This window comes from Filicampus tigris, chromosome 10 (assembly GCF_054856515.1).
Source record: "Filicampus tigris isolate MCC_2025a chromosome 10, RoL_Ftig_1.0, whole genome shotgun sequence".
Lineage (NCBI taxonomy): Eukaryota > Metazoa > Chordata > Actinopteri > Syngnathiformes > Syngnathidae > Filicampus > Filicampus tigris.
The window spans coordinates 19,603,941-19,626,055 of record NC_141226.1 but is presented as its reverse complement, the minus strand read 5'-3'; the positions used below and the strand labels follow the sequence as shown (position 1 = coordinate 19,626,055).

General features: G+C 44.1%; 1 protein-coding gene across 4 annotated transcripts; it reads right to left on the bottom strand.

The window, feature by feature from the left end:
- Positions 1-615: 615 nt before the first annotated feature.
- On the bottom strand, positions 616-21,639 carry usp33 (ubiquitin specific peptidase 33). 4 transcript variants are annotated; one of them, XM_086043957.1, is made up of 24 exons: positions 21,317-21,634; positions 19,342-19,442; positions 19,205-19,258; positions 19,046-19,108; positions 16,162-16,302; positions 15,908-16,019; positions 15,429-15,498; positions 14,528-14,641; positions 14,363-14,441; positions 12,716-13,148; positions 12,317-12,451; positions 8,840-8,955; positions 8,578-8,750; positions 8,435-8,505; positions 7,900-7,933; positions 7,764-7,809; positions 7,509-7,689; positions 7,289-7,415; positions 6,294-6,463; positions 6,131-6,212; positions 5,945-6,053; positions 4,886-4,988; positions 3,418-3,486; positions 616-2,371 (listed from the first exon to the last, which is right to left on the bottom strand). In XM_086043957.1, exons 2-24 carry the CDS (start codon positions 19,423-19,425, stop codon positions 2,205-2,207), a joined length of 2,733 nt encoding a protein of 910 aa, XP_085900083.1. In that variant the 5' UTR covers positions 19,426-19,442; positions 21,317-21,634; the 3' UTR covers positions 616-2,204. The 4 variants fall into 4 exon arrangements, with proteins under 4 accessions (XP_085900083.1, XP_085900081.1, XP_085900080.1 ...); XM_086043955.1 differs by having other exon boundaries at positions 8,435-8,750; positions 19,342-19,439; positions 21,317-21,639; XM_086043954.1 differs by having other exon boundaries at positions 8,435-8,750; positions 21,317-21,638.
- Positions 21,640-22,115: the final 476 nt, after the last annotated feature.

The window sequence follows — 22,115 nt, the reverse complement described above, 5'->3', positions numbered from 1 at the left end:
GACTTTACATTTTGATTTGGATCTTCTGTGACTATGTTTGACTCTGGTTATTCGTCAGGTTACTGATTTTATTTTGGTATGTTTCTACTTCGTTTTCACTTGGTAACATTCTAAGCTTTTGCAAACAAAGGAATTTGATTTGGAGCTTCCAAAGCTGTCGTAGTACATTTGAGTATATCTGTTTGTGCTTTTACTTTACTTCCTGTTATGTTCCCTTGATTTTGACCAGGTTTTTGCAAACACTGATTTGGACTCAGCCTGGCCAACTTTTCAAAAACAAAAAGGATTTGGATATGGATCTGCTGCGACTGGTTTTCAGCATTTGAATCAATGTATTTGTGCTGCTCCAGCATTTTTTTTTTTTTTGCTCTGTTTCTAATTCACGTTTCTGTTCCCTTGATAGGATTCTCAGCCAGAGATGGTTTTGGCCACCTTTTTGCAAACAGAGCACTTTGATTTGGATCTGGTGTTGTGCTTTTGAGTCTGTGCTGTTTGACAAGGAGCACAGAGAGTGAAGATGCTACGTTAGCTTCTCGAATGGTGTAGCCACTCCTCACTTGTGATCAAGATTCATTTATGTTGTGGGTCAATCAAGATGAGCACACGTTTATCAGGTTTTGCTCCATGTTTGTTTTTCTTTTATTGTGCAAGGCATCCAAAAAAAAATATCGGGATAGCTGTTACTGACTAATGGTCCATAGGCTAACACATACGGCATCCAATATGCAAAATAATACCCTCAATTAAGACTGACAATGTTGCCGATTACTACTTACTATACTGCGGTGTAGTGTCTAGCTAGGCTTGGTCGTGCACAGTTAGGAGTTATGAGATTTGCAATGTTAAAAGCATGCATTCCTATTTCAGGTACTTTTGGATATATGTACAAAACAAAAAAAAAACAGTCAACTATTCACATCCTTTTTTTAAACTCCCTGTCTGTGATAAATAAGCAAGTGCTGAATCTTAACCAACATACACCATTGTTACATTCAAATATCTGCATGCCCGTTTGTGTGTCGAAACAGCAGCGATTCTCAACCGGTGGACCCAAAAGTCGACAAAAAGCCATGCAACTTGTTTACAATAAGAGCCGAGATGCCAAAATGGATGTGCAGCCATTTTGACTAGATGCTAGGGCTCTCAAGTACTTGAACGAACCTCTATTCGGAAATTTGCCCAAATCTGAAGTACGGTAGGTATCATAAACAAATGGGTAACACCAAATAGCAAAGGTTTTTTTGAGGCTCTGCCATCTGATGCGCAGGTGAAAGTCTCGTAAGACACATGCCTGGAATTGAATAGGAAGTCAACCATTTTGGTTTGACGCAGCCATTATAGGCAGATTCCATAGCTCTGAAGTACTTTAACTCCTACTAGGGAATTGACCAAATTGAGTTCCACCAGGAAACTGGTATACTTAACAGATGCCATGAAAAAGGAGGTGAATGATTAGAAAATTCAGCCTCGAAGCTAGTTTCACTTGGAAACTGGGTGGACATGTTGATATAATTCGGACTCAAGAAAAAGTCATAAGGACACATACCTGGCTGGTGTTGAACAGCAACTCTTGCCATTTTGGGTGAATTCCGGGGCCAGCACTTGCCAAAACCTCATGAGGCAATTCACCCAAATCAGAAGCAAGTATCCAAGACAGATGGACGGAGCTCTTTTGTCTACCTCATCTAATGTGAGTGGAGCAAAATGAGGCAACAAGTGCCATCAAAGTTTTATAAAAAGGATTTGTTGTGCGAAAAGGGTTACCAGACCAGTTGAGAAGTGCTGCTCTACACGACAGTACACAATGGATTCCTGAGACTCGTCGGAAATTAGTCCCTTCTTCATAGCCTTAAGATGTCCGTCGGTGGAAGTGCTAAGTGTCATGACAAAACACGTGGTACATGTGCTCATTTGGTCAAAATAAAATGGCATTCCATGGATAGTTGTTGTTGTGGTTGTTATCTAGCTGCACACATTTAAAATAGTGACACAAGACAACTGCAGTGCTAATAGAAACATATGCACATTTGTACAACACGACAAAGTTTTGATTCCCTTTTCGGAGCGAGCTGTCGCGTAAGCAGTTATATGTTGCCTTTCTTCTTTTTTTTTTTTTTGCGTGAATGCATTTCAAACCAAAGTGCAAAAAATTAAAAAGGCCTGTTCGCTCGTTCTTTGTTTGCTTTTGTTTTAGTCGTTTGTTTTTAAAGCGAGCGCGTCTCCACCTCGATCTTTTCCTCCGACTGGTGTGAGGAGTCCGCGTCCTGGTGGCCGGCGACCACGCTGGGCCGCACAGTCACCAGCGGTCCGCCGCCGTAGATGGCATGCAGGAAGTTCCACGTCTCCTCGGAGATCTGGCCCGAGTCGGCGCCTGCAGAGACGGGGGGGAGGCAACGTTTACCACCTCGAAGGTCAACAAGATTCGTGAGTTGAAAGCATCGTCATGCTTTCACGCGAGACTTCAGCTAAGTGAACTTCAAAAGCTGGAGTTGGCAAACTGATGTGCTCATGGGCCACATTTTATTTTTAAAATGGACAGATAGGCCTGGTGATTAAAGTGGAAGTCAAGCCAAAAATGTTCTTTACCATAAGTTCTATGTTGCCCCCACTAGTCTAAACGCAGCATTCGGATTAATATTGCTTTTGTGGAAGATGAATGAAGCAGCAAAATCCACCAGTTTTTGTCGGGTGGATCGCTATAGGTGTCCACTTGCTGTCGACTGAAAATGACATCACAAGTGCTCAGGGCTCAGGTACCAATCACAGCTCACCTGTTTTCTCAAGCTGAGCCATGATTGGTCGTCAGCAGAGCCCTGAGCAACTGTGATGTCAATTTCAGTCGACAGAAGTGACAAAATGGCCGCCCCCTGAGATGGCTAAAAACGGGCGAATTTTACTGCTTAATTCATATTCGACAAACGCAATATTAATCCAAATGTCGTGTTTCAACTAAAGGGCCTTCATAGATCATATTCTTGTAAAGAAAATCTTTGGGTTGGTTTCCTCTTTAGAGCACCTTCTGGCTCTCAGCCAGACATTTTTCACGGTTTGACTTTCCGCGTTTTAATTATTTAGCACGGGGTTACCTTATTTTAACACTTTTACTTTTAAGAATACAACTAATACAAGGTTTAAAAAAGGCTAATTTTACAATGTTAACTGTATTCTAATTTTAACAGAGTTATCATTATTATTATTATTATTATTTGATTTAACAGCAACTACATTTTTAGACTTGTATAACGGTTAAGAATGTTCAAATGTGACTTAAAACATTGCCTGATAAGTTCAATATTTTATGGCGATAGAGAATTGAAAATGAAATGAGAACAACTTGCAAGTCAACCAGCTTCCACTAAATTTTCAGGAGTGAAGAGATGATGCATTCTAAAAACATTTCAAAATGACTTCTTGTACCTTGTTTGAGCGTTAAATGGCCAATCTTGTTCACTGCTATCTTGGAATTATCAATGGGTCCTGGTGGATCTTGAAAAAGAGAAATATCTCAATTAGTTATTCTCTTACATACATACACACAATCTTTCTTTGATATCTTGCTTATTAATTTCAGTGTCAAATGTTGACATGCACGGGAATTTTTTTGTAGCAACAGTGCATACAGCATCGGAAATGGTGGTGGGGGGCGGGGGGGACTGTCAGCTATTATACATAGATGTGGCAGTACAAAAGGGAGAGGTGCTGGAGAAAGTCAAACGAGAGTAAGCTGTGGAAATGTGAAATATCATTTTTGATGACTCAGGGGATTTGAAGAACCTTGACGATAACTTAAAAGAAGAATCCATTTCATGCTTTTTTTGGGGGATGCAAGAGTATTTGAACCCTGTGCAAAAAAAAAAACAAAAAAACATTTGCCTTATTTCCACGAGCTATGAACTGAGAACACTGACCAAATGTAAAAGGGAGACATTTAGTTAAGGCAGGCGTGTATTTGTCACAGCGTCTTTGATAGGTGCTGCTGTTTTGGTTAGCAATCAAGTTACCAACATAGTTCGAATGGGCTCAATGGATAGCTTTTTCATGTTCGTGTGTGAATAATAACACACAGTATATGTAGCATCTCTCTCTATTTGACAGAGATGTTAAGTTTTTAACTGCATGTTCGATAGGTGCTGCAAAGATATATACCGGTACTGCCTTACATCTGTTTGAGGGTGGCGTTTATTTGTCACGGTGTCTTAGATAAGTACTGCTATTTTGGTTAGCAATCTAGTTATTATGGGTTCAACTGTTAACTATTTAATGCCCCTGTGTGAACAATAGTATATCGTTGACATCGGGCTGAAACGTTCCATTTCAAAATTTGGTGAATTCTTTTTTTTTTTTTTTTTTCACAAATTTACACTATTTGTCCATCCACAGATGTGGGTATTATTTTTACAAATGATTGACCAATCTAAAGTGTAGTTCATCTTTGATGCAATATTAATGGTTGAACGAACGTGCTGTTTTTTGGGGTCTCGAGAAAAATGATTTTTGACATACGGGGATTCCGCCCTACGCCAGTGATAAAGATCATCGGCATTTTTCTCTTTTACGTTTTTCTCACCCCCGGCTAAGTCACGCATGGTGAGGGATGGAGGGATGGTTAACATTTGAAAATTTCCCCACTGTGGGATCAATAAAGGCATTCTTATCTTATTTGCGCAATAATTGCATAATTATGAAGTAACGGTATCCCTTTTTTGCCACCATTATATTGCTGTCAAAAGGGCAGTGTATATTTGAGGGAGGTGTTTACTTCTTTTTTTCGGCTGGCACATCCAGCGACTAATTGGGACAAGGAGGGGCAACTTCACATCTTCTTTGAGAGGTGATGACACATTTATTTCACATTCTAATTCGACGTGTGTGTACTTCCACTTACCGTTGTCTTTCCCTTTGACAAAACCTTCCCACTCGCGGAACCACTGCATGCTGATGCAGTATATGACCACTGGAGACTCCTCATCCTGGAAGGCCTTGTTCAGCTGCAGAGAGAGCAAATAAGGAGGTAGGAGGAGTGAGTGTCGCTGGAGGAGAGTGGCGAGAGGGAAGAAGAGAAGGTGGCGGGGGAGGCAAGCGGGGGAGGATTTTGCCAAGAATAAATGAAGTGAGGATGAAAGGACTGTGTGAGGAGATGGAAAACTAAATCAATTCTCTCTGGTCCTTCGCTGTAATTACATGACATTCTGAACACACTGTGCCTGTGTTGTCTTTCTGGGAATTGAAACACTTGCTGTTCTTGATACGCGCACGCGGTATTTTATAACGATATCTCAAACATCAATAGATACGAATTCATCCACCTATGCCTTTTATACGCATTCGTGCCTCTTTCTCACTGAGATGTTGAACGTTTTCAGGACAAATCACGAGTCGCACGCAGCAGAAGAAGCTAAAATAAATTAGTCACGATGCACAAACTGTTTGATTCTTTTTATTCTATTTATTACTGTATGTTTTTATAAATTACATTATAACAGAGTGCTATTTTCTTAATTAAAAAACAATATATTGCATTGATGGCGCACTTTCACACAACAATGTAAGTGTTGATAACTGCTTTTAGCACAGAAGAATGAATGTTGCGTGTTAACCTTCACATTCACATTCACATTCAGTCCCGACACCGCAGAATAATAGCCTTACACCGGTACCCACTTCTGTTCCGGCTCTGACACAATCTCTGAAGGCGGTCAAATGCCGGTTAGAGGGACGGGTGTGGGCCCATCTCACGGACGCTAAGGCAGCTGCATCTGTCTCGATGCATTAATAATGAGGATTTCATCACCTTTATACCTCTCATCTCCCTCTGGGGTGATGAGCACAAAACGTAGCCCAAAAATTGCACATTAACACCAATACAATGTTAATGGCACCAATAATATCTCAGATAATGATCCAGTTGATTTACAATGCGGTAGATGGGGGGGGGGCAACTTACCCGGACAAACATGTCCAGCTCCGACTTGCGCCGCTTCTCCAGCTTCTCGACCTCAATCTGGCACGTGTTGCAGACGTACAGGTGATTGACGGCTGGTCCTCCCGCATACCTTAGTCGACAACCAGACCCGTTAAGTTGCCGGGTGACAAGCGTGATTACAAGAGCAGCCGGGGTGAGTCAACATACCTGCTGTACAGGTGGTCCCACACGTTCTGCGGTACCACTATGGCCAGCTCTTCGATGTAGGCTGCTTTGTTGGGTGGAACTCCTGACATGACAAAAAAGGACATTCAAGCCAATGGCCACAGATATCATACGCAAAAGTCAATCCATCTATGTGTCACAGTACCTCCGTGCGAGCACAGGAAATCGTCATTGGAGATGGGCCCCGGCTCAGCGAAGGTCTTGAACTTGTTGAGCCACTGGCGGGAAATGTAGAACTGCAGCAGGCTGGGCTCCATCATGTTGAGCAAGCCCGACACCCTATTGCGCTCCTTCAGCGTGTCCTCGTTGCTCTTCCTGCGCGGTGGGAGTAGACACAACGTGGCGTTATCTGGTGTGAAACTTAGGCAAAGTGAAAAGCAACTAATGGAAGTTTTAAATATTCACAAATACAGTGGTATCGTCAAGTTTCAAAAGCCAAATGCATTACAAATGGATTACTAAATTTGAGCCACATTCTGGGGAAAAATATGCCTCGGGGGCTCATCATGTGATGTAACGCAAGAAAATCACCAAAGACTTTCCCCAAAATCATGTGAGAAAATCTGGTAAAAATTTCCCCAAAATCCTAAGCAACTTGCACAAAATTCTGCAATAAAATCTTGTGAGACTAATGCAGAATCACGCTAGGTTTCGGCTACATCTCTTGGGATTTGTGCAAAATGCAAATACTAACTCTCACAATACTTCCACTAAATCTCTGAAGACTTGCACAAAATCACAAGACCTCCGCTAAATCATGCAAGGCTTCTGATAAAGAGAGACTTCTAAATCTTGTGAGATTCCTGCTATATCACAAATTGAAACTAAACACACTGACTCGGAGGACGTTATTTCGTTACTGATGGTGGGACAGAATCTTTATCTGTGTGGTGCTCTGTGGCGAGACAATCAAAGCAGATCACACACACCATGCGACTAAAGTTGTTAAATTTCAAAATTTCAAACTTTATGTGTGGAGTCTGTCACAGATAAAAGAATATCTTAATATTTGAAAAGTCCTTATGAGTGTTTCAGGCCTTCGATGATCCGATTTAGGGGATATTGTTAGGGATCGTGGTGACACTACTAGGTGCCACTGCAGTGACTTTTTTGTGTGCAATTACTAGCATGGTGGCTTACTTGTAGAAGAGCACATAAGCCTCAGCGTTCTGGACGCAAGATTCTGACACCTCGGTCACGCTTTGGTCATCAAACTCATACCAAAGATTGTTTAGGTCATTCCTACAGTAAGCAATGTAGTGGCCACCTGCGAAAACCAAGGGAAGAGGCGGCGAGTTATAACACCAGAATTTGGGGACCATAACAAGACCGTGCGGCATTTCTATCGGTGGCCACTCACTGCTGGCGGTGCCATGGTGGCAGATGACTGACAGCAGGTCGTAGTTGGCAGTCTGTGTTGAGCTGTCCTTGGCTAAGAAGGGTTGCAGGTCCAGGCCCTCCAAAGGGAAGGAGACGTGGGTGCCAATCTTGGTGGAGAACATCAACTCGTGCCTGAAGCGTTTCAGGTGGATACACAGAATCTAAACCAAAAGACGTTCATTTAAAATCAGGCGACTGAGGCCAAGGCTTAGTTTTTGTGATGTCAAGTTTATACCTCTGGCAAACTTTGCATTTTGCAAAACTTGACTCCATTTCGTAACCTTGAGAGGGAAAAGGATGATAAACATAATTTAAAATGCCTTGAACGTTCCCCAAAAATATATCTATATATTTTTTTTAAAGATACTTACTTCTTGCATTTTTCACAGCTGTACATGTTGTCGCCTAGAAAATCACATCACACATTGAAATGAAAAAAAAAAGAAAGAAAAAGTCAAAAATCTAAAATCAAGTCAAATCTCGGAAATTCTTCGGATGAATCACATTAGATTGCCGCAGGATCATAATAGACTGAGATAAAATCTTGCAAGACCTCCATGAAACCTCACAAGAGTATGAAGCACAAAACTTCAGCTAAAACGGGGGAAAAAAAACTCAGCTAAAACACGCAATACTTCCAATTAATTATACAGAACTTCCTCTAAATAACACGACGTGTCCGTAAATTGCGCTTGTTTCAAAAATATATCCATAAACATGACCCGATTTTGATACCATAGGAGACAACTGACAGGATACAGCCGAACTCATAATAGCTGTAGCTATTGGTTCTCTTTATCCAGCAAACTAGAGGAGATTAATTCAACAGCATCTCTGTTCGGCATTTGACACAATGGATTCATTGATTACTACGCCCATCCCTAAAATAAATATCACCTTGCTCACCTTTCAGCTCGTCCCTGGCAAAGAAGGCCGCGAGACAATCTTGTAGCGTGACCACCGGACCCCAGAACCAGCTGAAAATAGAAGCCGACAAGATGGATGACACCTGCTCTTTTGCCAATGCCTTCAATGTGTACGTCCTGTACCTCTTGATGTATTCCATGACGAACGCGATCCAGCCCTGCGGCGCGTACGCTTCCCCGCAGGAGCCGGCTTTCACCAGTGATGTCTGGTGGGTAGCGGAGTGCAGTTTGGCCAGGTCTTCTTTACCCGGGATGGGTAAGGAGATGTCCTGGAAGTTCTCCAGCGTGACCGACACCTGAAAACACACAGTGTTGCTGTTGAGCGTGTTTATGTACGCTCGGGTGACAACGACCGTGACCCCCCCCCCTCCCACCCCACACTTACCCGATCACAGGTGAGGCACTGCACGGAGCTCACAATAGTCCCGTCGAACACGTCCGAGATGACGCTGTGGTACCTCCTCTGATACTTGCTCTTGGCTGGGGAGAATGTGCTCATCGCTGTCGAGAGACAGCAAGAGGACATACTCGATAAGAATAAGCCCCGTCCACCAATTGAAAATATGGAAAATGGGGAAAAACGAGCAGCACACTAACAACCGATGACAAAGGAGAACGAGAACTGATGTCCACGACATGGACAACAGGTTTAGAAAAAAAAAAAAAAAAAAAAAAAAAAAAAGGGTTAGAAATATATATATATATATATATATATACCCTGGAGGTGGGGCTCGACGGCGAGCGCCTGGTGGCCGGGCCTGCACCCATGGGGCCCGGCCGGGCTCAGCCCGAAAAGGATACGTGGGTCCCCCTTCCCATGGGCTCACCACTGGTGGGAGGGGCCAAAGGGGTCGGGTGCCGTGTGAGCTGGGCGGCGGCGGAAGACGGGGACCTTGGCGGTCCGATCCCCGGCAGCAAAAACTAGCTCTTGGGACATGGAATGTCACCTCTCTGGCAGGGAAGGAGCCTGAGCTGGTGTGTGAGGCTGAGAGGTTCCGATTAGATATAGTCGGGCTCACCTCCACGCACAGCTTGGGTTCTGGTCCCAGTCCTCTCGAGAGGGGTTGGACACTCTTCCACTCTGGAGTTGCCCAGGGTGAGAGGCGCCGAGCAGGTGTGGGCATACTTATTGCCCCCCGGCTTGGCGCCTGTACATTGGGGTTTACCCCGGTGGACGAGAGGGTAGCCTCCCTCCGCCTGAGGGTGGGGGGACGGGTCCTGACTGTTGTTTGTGCTTATGCACCAAACGGCAGCGCAGAGTACCCACCCTTTTTGGAGTCCTTGGAGGGTGTGCTGGAGGGCGCTCCACCTGGGGACTCCATCGTTCTGCTGGGGGACTTCAATGCTCACGTGGGCAATGACAGTGAGACCTGGAGAGGTGTGATTGGGAGGAACGGCCCCCCCGATCTGAACCCGAGCGGTGTTCGGTTACTGGACTTCTGTGCTCATCACGGATTGTCCATAACGAACACCATGTTCAAGCATAAGGGTGTCCATATGTGCACTTGGCACCAGGATACCCTAGGCCGCAGTTCGATGATCGACTTTGTAGTCGTATCATCGGACTTGCGGCCGCATGTTTTGGACACTCGGGTGAAGAGAGGGGCGGAGCTGTCAACTGATCACCATCTGGTGGTGAGTTGGCTCCGATGGTGGGGGAAGATGCCGGTCCGACCTGGCAGACCCAAACGTATTGTGAGGGTTTGCTGGGAACGTCTGGCAGAATCCCCTGTCAGAAGGAGTTTCAACTCCCACCTCCGGCAGAACTTTTCCCACGTCCCGGGGGAGGCGGGGGACATCGAGTCCGAGTGGACCATGTTTCGTGCCTCCATTGTTGAGGCGGCCGATCGGAGCTGCGGCCGCAAGGTGGTCGGTGCCTGTCGCGGCGGCAATCCCCGAACCCGCTGGTGGACACCAGCGGTAAGGGATGCTGTCCAGCTGAAGAAGGAGTCCTATCGGGCCTTTTTGGCCTGCGGGACCCCGGAGGCAGCTGACGGGTACCGGCAGGCCAAGCGGAATGCGGCTCTGGCGGTTGCTGAGGCAAAAACCCGGGTGTGGGAGGAGTTCGGGGAGGCCATGGAAAATGACTTCCGGACGGCTTCGAGGAAATTCTGGTCCACCATCCGGCGTCTCAGGAGGGGGAAGCAGTGCACCATTAACACTGTTTATAGTGGAGATGGGGTGCTGCTGACCTCAACTCGGGACGTTGTGGGTCGGTGGGGAGAGTACTTCGAAGACCTCCTCAATTCCACCGACACGCCTTCCACTGAGGAAGCAGAGCCTGGAGACTCTGAGGTGGGCTCTCCTATCTCTGGGGTTGAAGTCACCGAGGTAGTCAAAAAGCTCCTCGGTGGCAAAGCCCCGGGGGTGGATGAGATCCGCCCGGAGTTCATAAAGGCTCTGGATGTTGAGGGGCTGTCATGGTTGACACGTCTCTTCAACATCGCGTGGACATCGGGGACAGTGCCTCTGGATTGGCAGACCGGGGTGGTGGTCCCCCTTTTTAAGAAGGGGGACCGGAGGGTGTGCTCCAATTACAGAGGGATCACACTCCTCAGCCTCCCCGGCAAGGTCTATTCAGGGGTGCTGGAGAGGAGGGTCCGTCGGAAGGTCGAATCCCGGATTCAGGAGGAGCAATGTGGTTTTCGTCCTGGCCGTGGAACAGTGGACCAGCTCTACACCCTCAGCAGGGTCCTCGAGGGTGCATGGGAGTTTGCCCAACCGGTCTACATGTGTTTTGTGGACTTGGAGAAGGCGTTCGACCGTGTCCCTCGGGGAGTTCTGTGGGGGGTGCTTCGGGAGTACGGGGTACCGAGCCCCCTGATAAGGGCTGTCCGGTCCCTGTACCACCGATGCCAGAGTTTGGTCCGAATTGCCGGCAGTAAGTCGGATTCGTTTCCTGTGGGCGTTGGACTCCGCCAAGGCTGCCCTTTGTCACCGATTCTGTTCATAACCTTTATGGACAGAATTTCTAGGCGCAGCCGAGGTGTCGAGGGGGTCCGGTTTGGTGGCCTCAGTATTGCATCTCTGCTTTTTGCAGATGATGTAGTACTGTTGGCTTCTTCAAGCCGCGATCTCCAACTCTCGCTGGAGCGGTTCGCAGCCGAGTGTGAAACGGTCGGAATGAAGATCAGCACCTCCAAATCTGAGACCATGGTCCTCAGTCGGAAAAGGGTGGCGTGCCCTCTCCAGGTCGGGGATGAGATTCTGCCCCAAGTGGAGGAGTTCAAGTATCTTGGGGTCTTGTTCACGAGTGAGGGTAAGATGGAACGGGAGATCGACAGGCGGATCGGTGCAGCGTCTGCTGTGATGCGGACCCTGTATCGGTCTGTCGTGGTGAAGAAGGAGCTTAGCCGAAAGGCGAGGCTCTCAATTTACCGGTCGATCTACGTTCCTACTCTCACCTATGGTCATGAGCTGTGGGTCATGACCGAAAGAACAAGATCTCGGATACAAGCGGCCGAAATGGGTTTCCTTCGCAGGGTGTCCGGGCTCTCCCTTAGAGATAGGGTGAGAAGTTCGGCCATCCGGGAGGGACTCAGAGTCGAGCCGCTGCTCCTCCGCGTCGAGAGGAGCCAGTTGAGGTGGCTCGGGCATCTGATTAGGATGCCTCCTGGACGCCTCCCTGGTGAGGTGTTCCGGGCATGTCCCACCGGCAGGAGACCCCGAGGACGACCCAGAACACGCTGGAGAGACTATGTCTCCCGGCTTGCCTGGGAACGCCTTGGGATCCTTCCGGAAGAGCTGGAGGATGTTGCTGGGGAGAGGGAAGTCTGGGCTTCCCTGCTGAAGCTGCTGCCTCCGCGACCCGACTTCGGATAAGCGGGAGATAATGGATGGATGGATGGATATATATATATACCTTTCTTGTGTGCAGGGTTGAGGCTGGGCCACACAGAGGAAGCTTTGGGCGGACTGCTGGACATTTTGTGGCCCTCCATAGGGACCGGACTTTGTGGTCTTGTGATGTTGGACATCTGAATATCTGGAAAGGACTCTGGAGGAGGGGGAGACCAAGTCAAACACCGATGACAGCCAATCACAGTGAGCCACATAGATTATTTACAAAAACGTATTGATATCAGGCTTTGACAGGTGACCTGAATCGTTTGAATGCACATGCCCAACTGCTCAGTGTTCCAGTGCTTTTTGCACAACTTGCTGTTCTCTAACAAGGGGCCAAATGGCAAGATTCAAGACAGGTTTTTGATCCATGAAAGTTTGCAAGGACCTCCACTTCTATAGAGTATTTCCTTCTTACCCGATGTCCTGCTTTGCGTCTTAATGTGTCCCTGACTGCTGATAATGGGCGTGGTCTCGGTGGTGGTGTCTACATCTTTGTCCATGTCCGCCGCTGCGTTATCCCCGGCGCGATAGATGTCATTGATCATGTTCTTCTCCTTCTGCCACTCCCTGTTGGCCTGAACGTCGTCCTGCTCGGGGATCAGCATCTCCGCCTCGTTGTCGACGACGACAGTGGGCACGCCGGCGTGCAATGCTTCGCTGTCGGCCCGATCGCTGCACCCGCACGACTCACACGACTGAAAGTCGTTGTCTGACTGGTTGTGGTTATCCTCCTTGGGCGGCCTGTCTTCCACCCCGACGCTACCGGACGGCTCGTACGGCTCGGGCAGCGTCTCCTTAAGCTCTTCGTGCAGCTGGTCCATCAAGCAGCGCAGAAACTCCTGCGAGTCCTGCGGGGCAAAAGTAGGGTGGAACAGCGCAAAAATCTGAAGTGATGCACTAACTAACCAAAACCACACTTGTGTGAATGAATCAACAAAACGTCTGAGAATGTTCAATAGCAGTACTCATTCTGAAACACAACCCAAAGTGGCGTAACAAACCTCAGCTAATTCCTAATTGATCACAGCACCCAGCAAAGTGGGACAATACCGTATATGTTTGTGCATTCACGCAGTGACTCTTTACCCTGAAATTAGATCAATTATGTCAAATAGTGTCACATATACATTGCTTTCAATGCAACAGGGCAGGAGAATTGAGTGTTAAACTTCACGCCCAGTCCGGGCTTTTCCACTTTCAACCACAGGTGTTGAAGTCAAGGCCAGATTTAGGCCGCCACATTATTTTATGTGTGTGTCTTCTTAATGTTTCTTGCGAAATGTATTTAGTGTTTTTCCACTTTGGCAGAGAATTACAATTTGCATCGCATTGTATTAAAGTACTGGTATATGCTTGCTAGGGCTGCACAATATATCGAAGAAATATAGATATCGCGCTAATGGCTTTTATCTGAATTTGACCAGTGGCATACAATATATAGTTGGACATTACCTATGGGAATTACAATGAATTTGCTAAGAACACAATGCGCTTTCTTATTCTGCTGCATGAATTTTTTTTTACTTCTTTCATTAGATAATAAAAATGTCATTTCTTTGTGTACATGTTAAATATCGCAATAATATCGACATCGCTATAGTAAACATCCATATGGCATGTTTTTCCAATATCGTGCAGCCCTAATTGCTTTCTGCCATTTTTCATGACTCCTGATTTCAAAATACACAACCTCAGAAAGCAAGAAATTTGCCAATCAACTTTGAAACCCTAGTCTATTTTAGAACCTTTCACACAGAACAGTGTCCCAGGGGAAAAAAAAAAATAAAAACAGCTTTGACGGAAAGTTTGAAAAACGTTACTGGCAAGTCACGACAAAACGGTTGTCCCTTTCACAAAGACGGGATTTTCAAGGCTTTTCCCTGGCTCAATGTCCTGCATAAAAGGTAATGATGTAGCATGGGAGGGGTTGAAGCCGAGCCGTGAATTCGGATTCCAGCTTTCCACTATTCCCTTTCACATCGACGCAAAGGCACAGGTAAGCAAACACTGACTCTATTTTTATGCCGATGATGCACCAATGAAAGAAAGCAGCATCACATACCTGCTGCGAGTATCCTCTGAACATTGGGTTTATGGCTTTGATTCCCTGGAACAGATTAGTCGGGACCACGTAGGAGGGTCTGCAATGTGACAGACCAGTGCGACAGATGTGAAGAAAGGGTAACCAATCAGGGGTGATTTTTAACAAGAGGAAAGCGTTGCCAACCTGTTCTTGTGCCACAGGTCAGACACAAGTTTCTGGTAGCTCTTGCAGAGCGCTGGCTTCTTGTCCGTCCTCACCAGGCCGCCGCACTCGAGGAAGAACTGTGTCAAGGGCGGGCTGTGACAAAAGGAACTGTTACTACTGTTGAGCACTATGGGAAAACCTGATAGTTCAACAGTAAAAAGCAGGGATCAAGACTATTTTTTTAAGGAGCATAGAGGCCCCACACACTGTAAATTGATTTTTGAAGTAAATATTCACATCCACTCAGTTTCACTACGTTACTCATAAATGGGCTGAGCAGAAATTTGTCAGCAACAAAAAATATTCAAGATACAAAAAAAAAAAAAAGCAAATTTACTGATCACACATCAAGTATGAAAAGAAACAACAACATACATCTTTTGCTATTTGCCTACAGTAATTCTAAACATATGTCTGTGAGCAAGTCATTCTGTGCTTCCTCCATTTAAACGCTACATTCATCAAATCTATGGGGTCTTTCACAATAATAATAATTTAAAAAAAAATAGCTAAGATGTAGGAAAAAAATATGTCTGTACCTTGCTTCAGCAACTTATGAGTAAAAGACAAACTAGACGAAGTTGAAGGTGCAGAGTATTATTCCCACTCCCTTGTGGAAATTTACACCCGGCTTTCCCATTGCGCGCTAAATTTGACCAGCCTGCGGCCAAGCAGTGCTACTGAGAAGGATTGCGGTTTGCCACACAACTTTGTTGCTTTTAGTGGCCAATCGCAAATGGTGGGAGCAATAACAAATAGGAGCCCGCGGGGCGCAACAATAGGGCTTCTTTTATAAGCGTCGCACTGCAGCATCTTCGTCCTGGTGTGCGAGAGCGTGTGCGTGTTGGGAAAACAAAACAAACGTCAAGTAAAATTATACCAGTTGGACAGGGCCTGTAGAGCGGCGTTCATGTAGCAAGTGTTGCCGATGTTCTTCAGTCCGGTCAAGCCTGGGAAGGGAGGAGAGAGTGCAGTTAAGCAACCAATCAGAAACAGAAGTGGCCCTAAGTCACTGTGGGCGGTGAGGGAAAAAAAAAAAAAAAAAAAGGTCTGTCAAATCTCATCACGTTCAAATAAACTGTTTGTCAATATGTCAGAAGTTCAAATGTCAAACCAACTGCTGCCCTTTGCAGAACAAGGAAACACATTAGGAAAAAAAAAATGTAGCTGTCACATTCTCAAAGGTCTTGTTCTGTGTCTTTTCTACCAAAAATGTAAAGGAAAGTCCAAAAGCACACATTCCTTGCCTGCCTCAGCGGCACTGACACAAAACAATGTCGGCTTTTACGGCCACAATGTTGGCTTTTACGGCCAGTGTATGCGTCTCATGCGCACACGTGAAACTACAGTGCTGCTGACCTCGAGCACGCATGTCATCCTCTTCCTCTGTCTCCATATCCAGGTCTTCGCAAATGCCATTGGGGGTCACGCGGAGGGAGGTGGGGCTCACGGGAGAGGCTCTGTTGTTATCCTTCAGTGTCGTACATGCGCACGGGCAAAAAAACACAGATGTTATCTGGACAAAGGCACAGCTCAAAGACAAGAGTTGTGTTACCAAGAAACTACGCAAGAGTCATATTCTAAATGATAAGAGAACGGATGGTGGCATGTACCTGCTGAGAGGAGGCAAGAGGCTTGCTGTTGGACTGCGGGGGCTGAGGGACGAGTTTGCGGTCCAGGAAGACCTCCTTGCCACAGGCGTAACACCATACTCGCAGCGTGGTCAGGTTCACCGTCAGGTTGTGGCCGGTCTCCTGCGTCCAACAACAACAAATGAATCAAGCCTATGAAAAGTTTTTTTTTTTTTTTTTTTAATTACTATGTTTCGCTGAAAAACATAGTAAGTTCTTTTTTTGTTTCAAGTGTGAAATTTAAAAAAAAAAAAAAAAGTAAATCTTGTGTTATCTGAAACTTCATGAAAAAGCATTTTTGAAGGTATGTAACAGTGACAACAGTAACAACTGTTACATAATATACTAATAATTGTAATTGAGCCCCCCACCCCCCAAAAAATGCATTGCCTATAAATGACACAAGATGGCAGCAAAGTATGACTTTTCTATTAGACAGGGCTATGGCCTGACGAAGTTCCTCCCATGATTTATCATTGTTCCTTAGCATGAAAATGTAACTAAGATATACTTCTATACTAGACACGGCTTTGACCAGAGGACAAAAACGGATACAAGTTCTTAGTGAATAACAAATGATAGGTTCCAAAACAAAATAACTGTTATGTACTGTGCACTATATATCAAAGCCGTATTAAGTTTTGTTAAAAGTGAAAATTTGTAGTTAACAGCATTAGCTTATGATTCACGGCTGGGTGAATATGTCTCTTTTAAACCACATTCATTCTTATTCCGGAGATGGGTGTGAAAGGGGGGGGGGTCGACCACCCGTGTGCATTATTGATGGAGGCTGCATTAGCGGTCACACAGCAGCAGGGAAAGAGACCCAGGCAACAAAGAAGGACTCCGTCTAAATGATTCATGAGAGGAAATATAGCTAACATTATGAAGCGCTTTGATATGTGGATTTATTGGGCTTTGCATCAGTCAGTGCGACGTGTTATAGGGCAGTTTAATACTCGATACTTGATATAGTGGCAAGAATAGAAGGCTACAAGACATTTACTGCATACTAGTGCAGTCGTGATTTACTAATGAACTCAGAATGTTTCATACAAGTACCAAAACAACAACTTTAAAGGCACAGGGTTATTTGTTTTCACACTTGTATGACCTTTAATAGAATGTTGAAATGTAACCGTTTTTTAAAGGCTATGCAATTAAAGATTTTATTTATGGTGACAGTCTGACAAACTATTCATGTTGCCCTTTCATAAAAAGAACCGGTTTAAACTGCCATTGTTATTGTACACATTTTATTTATTTGGTATTCTTTCATTTATAGTACAAATTACACCTGGCAGTTTGATGTTTCAGTTTCTTGACAAGAAATTATTGAAGTTGCTATGTATTATTCAAAATTGTGTATTTTATTGCAAACGCTATTTTCTTTATTTGAGATTATTTCATCTATTGGACGATTTACTGCTAGCATTTTTATGGTTCATTTCAAACATTATGACGTTCGTTCCTGTTTACACAAAAGAAAGTCACTTTATGTTCAGCATTTCCTTCCCTTACTGGACCAAAGTGTGACCTTATAACTAAAGTACGGAAAGAACTGCTATTTAATCCATCAATGGATGGTGGGTGGAAGGACATCACTGCGCTTTTAAATCAATCCGCCACCATTAACCATCTTCGCAAGCACACACACATACACACGCGTACAATCCACTCTATCTTTCATCAAGCAGCATCTCTCTGGAGGCACAGCAACTGATGACTTTGCATTCCTATCGTTTTAGCAATGATGTATCCAAAGAAGAAAACCGGCCAGGCCAACAATGGATACTGTAAACTTGCGCGTGGCAGTGGTGCTTCGTCTCCCCCACACTTCCCTGAGGAATCGCGATTAATAATAGATGAGCCACTCGTGAAATTGCACTGGGTGTGGAGACGGCTCGGCTGGATTTACGCTGCGGGTCCAAGTGGTCAATTCCAATTTAAAAACGAGTGGATGTAAACAGTGGACACGTACGTGTCGGTTGAAATGCCAGGATTTTGTAGTATAAAAAAAAATAAGGCCTTGAAAAATCAGCTCAAAACTTTTCCCTCTATTAATGTGACCTAAAACCAGTACAACTCAATCGGGGAAAAAAAACAGGATTATCTTCTCAAGATGGGAAGTGAAAATAAACAACCAAGATAATGTGGTAACACAAGTGTGCGCATGCTCTTCTAACTGGGATGCGGCTAAATTCAGAATCAATGAAATTCAAACTGCTGTTAAATGGCAGCCAGCACACAGTTATCACCATTTCAAGTGCCAAAAACTTCTGCCTTGGTTTCCTCGAACTACAACACATTTTCCCACATGTGTTTGGGATACTTCAAGTGTGGCTTTAATTCATTGTAAGACCAAGCTTCAATAATGGTACCCAACCCAGACATGTGAAGAACATGGGAGACTGTGGTCACCTGCACTAAACAGCCAGTAACATAAAAAAAATAATAATAATACAATTTTTTTTAAAAAACAACAACAATACCATAAATTCCAGCAGCTCTTTTACTATCGCTGTCTTCTCATCTTTTCAGAAATTCTGGAAGAATGTCAATCCTTGATAGTGTCACTGTTGCGCCATATTTTCTCTACTTGCTGATGACTGCCCTCACTCTTTTTCATGGCCTATTTAACACCTCAAAACTTCTAACTGATATCTAAGACCAAGAAGATCTCTCCAATGCTGTGGAAGCTGCACGCAGACCATGGCTTGTGCTGTAATACATGATGACAAAAATGTCAAGAAAACCCTCTTGGTCTCTTTTTTTTTTTTTTTTAAACACGGACAGCTGCGCCGGCGTCATTTTAAGTCTGGTGTACACCCACGTTAAGTTTGACTTTCTAGGAGAGACGTCTCACCTGCGAGTGTCCTGTGCTGTGGTCCGCATGGGATTCTCCGCAGCCGACGTATGCACAGCCATTCTTGTAACACACAAATACAATTTTTTTTTTCATTTTTCATGTAAGGCAACACCTTTTGTTGTTGTTGTTGCTGTTTTTCCCCCTTTTTTGTTATACCTCCAAACAGGCCCACAAATTTGGTCCTCCAACTTTACAGTCTTGACACTGGCCCTGGAGATATGATGACACTCATGTTAGTGTGTATGGCGCAGCGCTAACTGTTGTGTTTCAACCAGTACAGTTCAGGCACTCACATGTGATTTGTGGATGAGTTCCTCCTTGGTGATCTCCCCCACGCAGTCCAGGTGGGGGCAGTCGCAGCTGGGGGCCGGCGGCATTGCTCACCCGACAGCTGCTAAAGGGGATAGAAAGGGGAAATAGAAAGTCAGTTCCTCTTTCAAATAAAACAATCTTGACAGGGAACACTGTCAAATTTTCAAGGATTTTTTTTTTTTAATTATGAGAATAAAGTAATCATGTTACAAGAATAAATTAGTAATGTTACAAGAATAAAGCTGCAGTGTTGCATGAAACATGTAACGATTAGATGACCAAGTCATAGTTGTAGGATTACATTTACATGTGTAAAAGTACGATTTATTGGTCATGATTTAATTTTTTTTCTTATAATAAGGTTTTTTTTTTCTTGTGAAATCATAACTTTCTTCTTGTAACTATGACTGTCCTCTCAAAACGTTAAGACTTTATTTGTAAAATGACATGTTTTTACTTGAAATTTCCCGATTTCATTCTTGCAACATTACAACATCAGTCATGTGATTCCGACTCTATTCTCATAAAATTACATCAAAAATTACCTCAGCGAACCTTCGAGGCAGATAATTGTTTTGTATTTGAACTATTCCAGCTCTTTGCAGTACAATTACCCCATGAAATGCACTTAACATTTTACAGAGCAGTTTTAATGCAACATGTGAACTTTCACTTTTACAGAGTATTTTTGTTGAGATAAACACTACTCTTACTCTTACATTGAGCTACATTCCACTCACGACTTTTATTTTTATCTATCTGTATTTTTATTTGCACAAGCTATTTGTTTAGGTTTTTCAAAGACACTTACCGGTACGTCAGATGACTGTTTCACCGATTGAATGCAGCCAGGCAGTCACATGACCACACACTCACGTTGGACCCACAGAGAAGCAAAGTTTTCAAAGTGACTCATTCAATGTTAAGCATGGCAGACAGGCAGGAACAACCATTTGCCTGAATTTATTTTATTAACTGAATACATATTCAAGTCATTATTAGGAGGACTCCTTTTTTCCCACTTGAGTCATATTATTTTAAATTAACAGCAATTTTACTTGAGCACCGGTACTATTTTTTGCTACTCTACCAACCTTTGTTCAGTTACCACTGTACTTTGTTTTTTCATTTGACTGATCCTTTTACTGTTTTTCATATATTTACTGTCATTATGATTTTAATTACGGCGCCTTTTGTCTTATGTAAAAATCAGTAAACCGATTTGTATTTTTGGGACCTATGTATTTAATCTGAAAACTACTAAAAGTGTGCAAAATGGGCATACAGCAGTACTGAGATGCTAAACCAGGGCGGGGCACTCTGCCCGATAAAGAAACCCGTAGTGCACACAAGAATCAACCGCCAGCACATGATTATTGCTTCCATTCATCAAATCGTTGCGTCGATGGTGTGTTTACGTACACATTGGTTTACAGTACATCACACTTAGACCCCAAGTGATAGTTTATGGAGCAGATGCTGTAAAAATGTTAACGTCAACTGCCGCCTGTACGCATTAACTTCCATCACGTTGACACAAAAGATGTTAGCAAATCATGTTTGATCTATATAAGTGATGGCACATCTAATGTAAATGTACGTTATGTCGGCCGACGGGGGTGAGCTGTCAAAATCAGGCGAGGCTTTTTTGACAGCGCATTTAGCACTTAGCTTTAGCATCGATCCGACACATTTGACTATTTTACAGAGAATAAGCGGTAACACGCACACACACGCGCGCACACACACACACGTGTAATTAAAAAACACACACAAATAAAGAAAGTGGTGGATTTACTTAACGACATTGACGTGAGATGATGCATACCAGCTACCTGTTAGCATGGAGCTAACGTTAGCCTGATAGTGTTGCGGAACCAAGCGAAAGCCGACAATCCCCCTCCGAGGCTACTAAACTAAAAACCCCACCCGGTGACGACTTGAGTCGGCACTTACCTTTACGATAAATGTCGATGGTGCTGCCAACGTAGGTTATATTTCACTCGAAAGACGAATTATTCGCGTTGGGTGTACTGTTAACGTTTTCGTTTTGAACATTTAAACGGTCGTTGGCCGTTCTGCGTGGTTGCTAACGTTACAGCCTTGCGAATCAAAGAGCACGGACAGGGTACAAGAGAGAAATAGTCTTAGGTGGTGCTTCACCGTGCCCGTTCGCAAAGACTCGGCCCACAGCTAATCAGCCAAAGAACAAGTGGTGGCCACAAGAAAACGATTCTCTTGGCGCAGCTTCGCCTTGTTTTTACCTAAAGAGTAGTCAGCTTGAGTCGTCATAAACTCCGCCGTCTGGGGTTTTATGTAAGCGTACTTTACTTACTGTTTTATCAATCAATCAATCAATCAATCAATCAATCAATCAATAAATCAAAGCCTTTATTTAACCAGAAAATAAATATATATAACACATATATAATGATCTGCTATTCTTTTTTGTTTAAAGGCTAGAGATTTAAAGTATAAAGTGAAATGAATTCAACCAAAAAGTGGGGAATGGTTTATATTGGAAACCACCATTTTTTTGCTTATGTATGAAGAATTTCCCAAATAAAGTAAAATAATTCCAAAAACGCAGACGATTCTTAGTAGTGCATGTTTTCACAGTGACGTGATGCGTACTTTCGGGTGGCAAAAGCCAAGTAAAAATAGTATAGTAATATTTATTCTGTCTGTACATGTCACTGTTCTAATCAGGTAATAAAAGATAAGCACCTTTGTACTAAAATCTACGGCAAGTAGG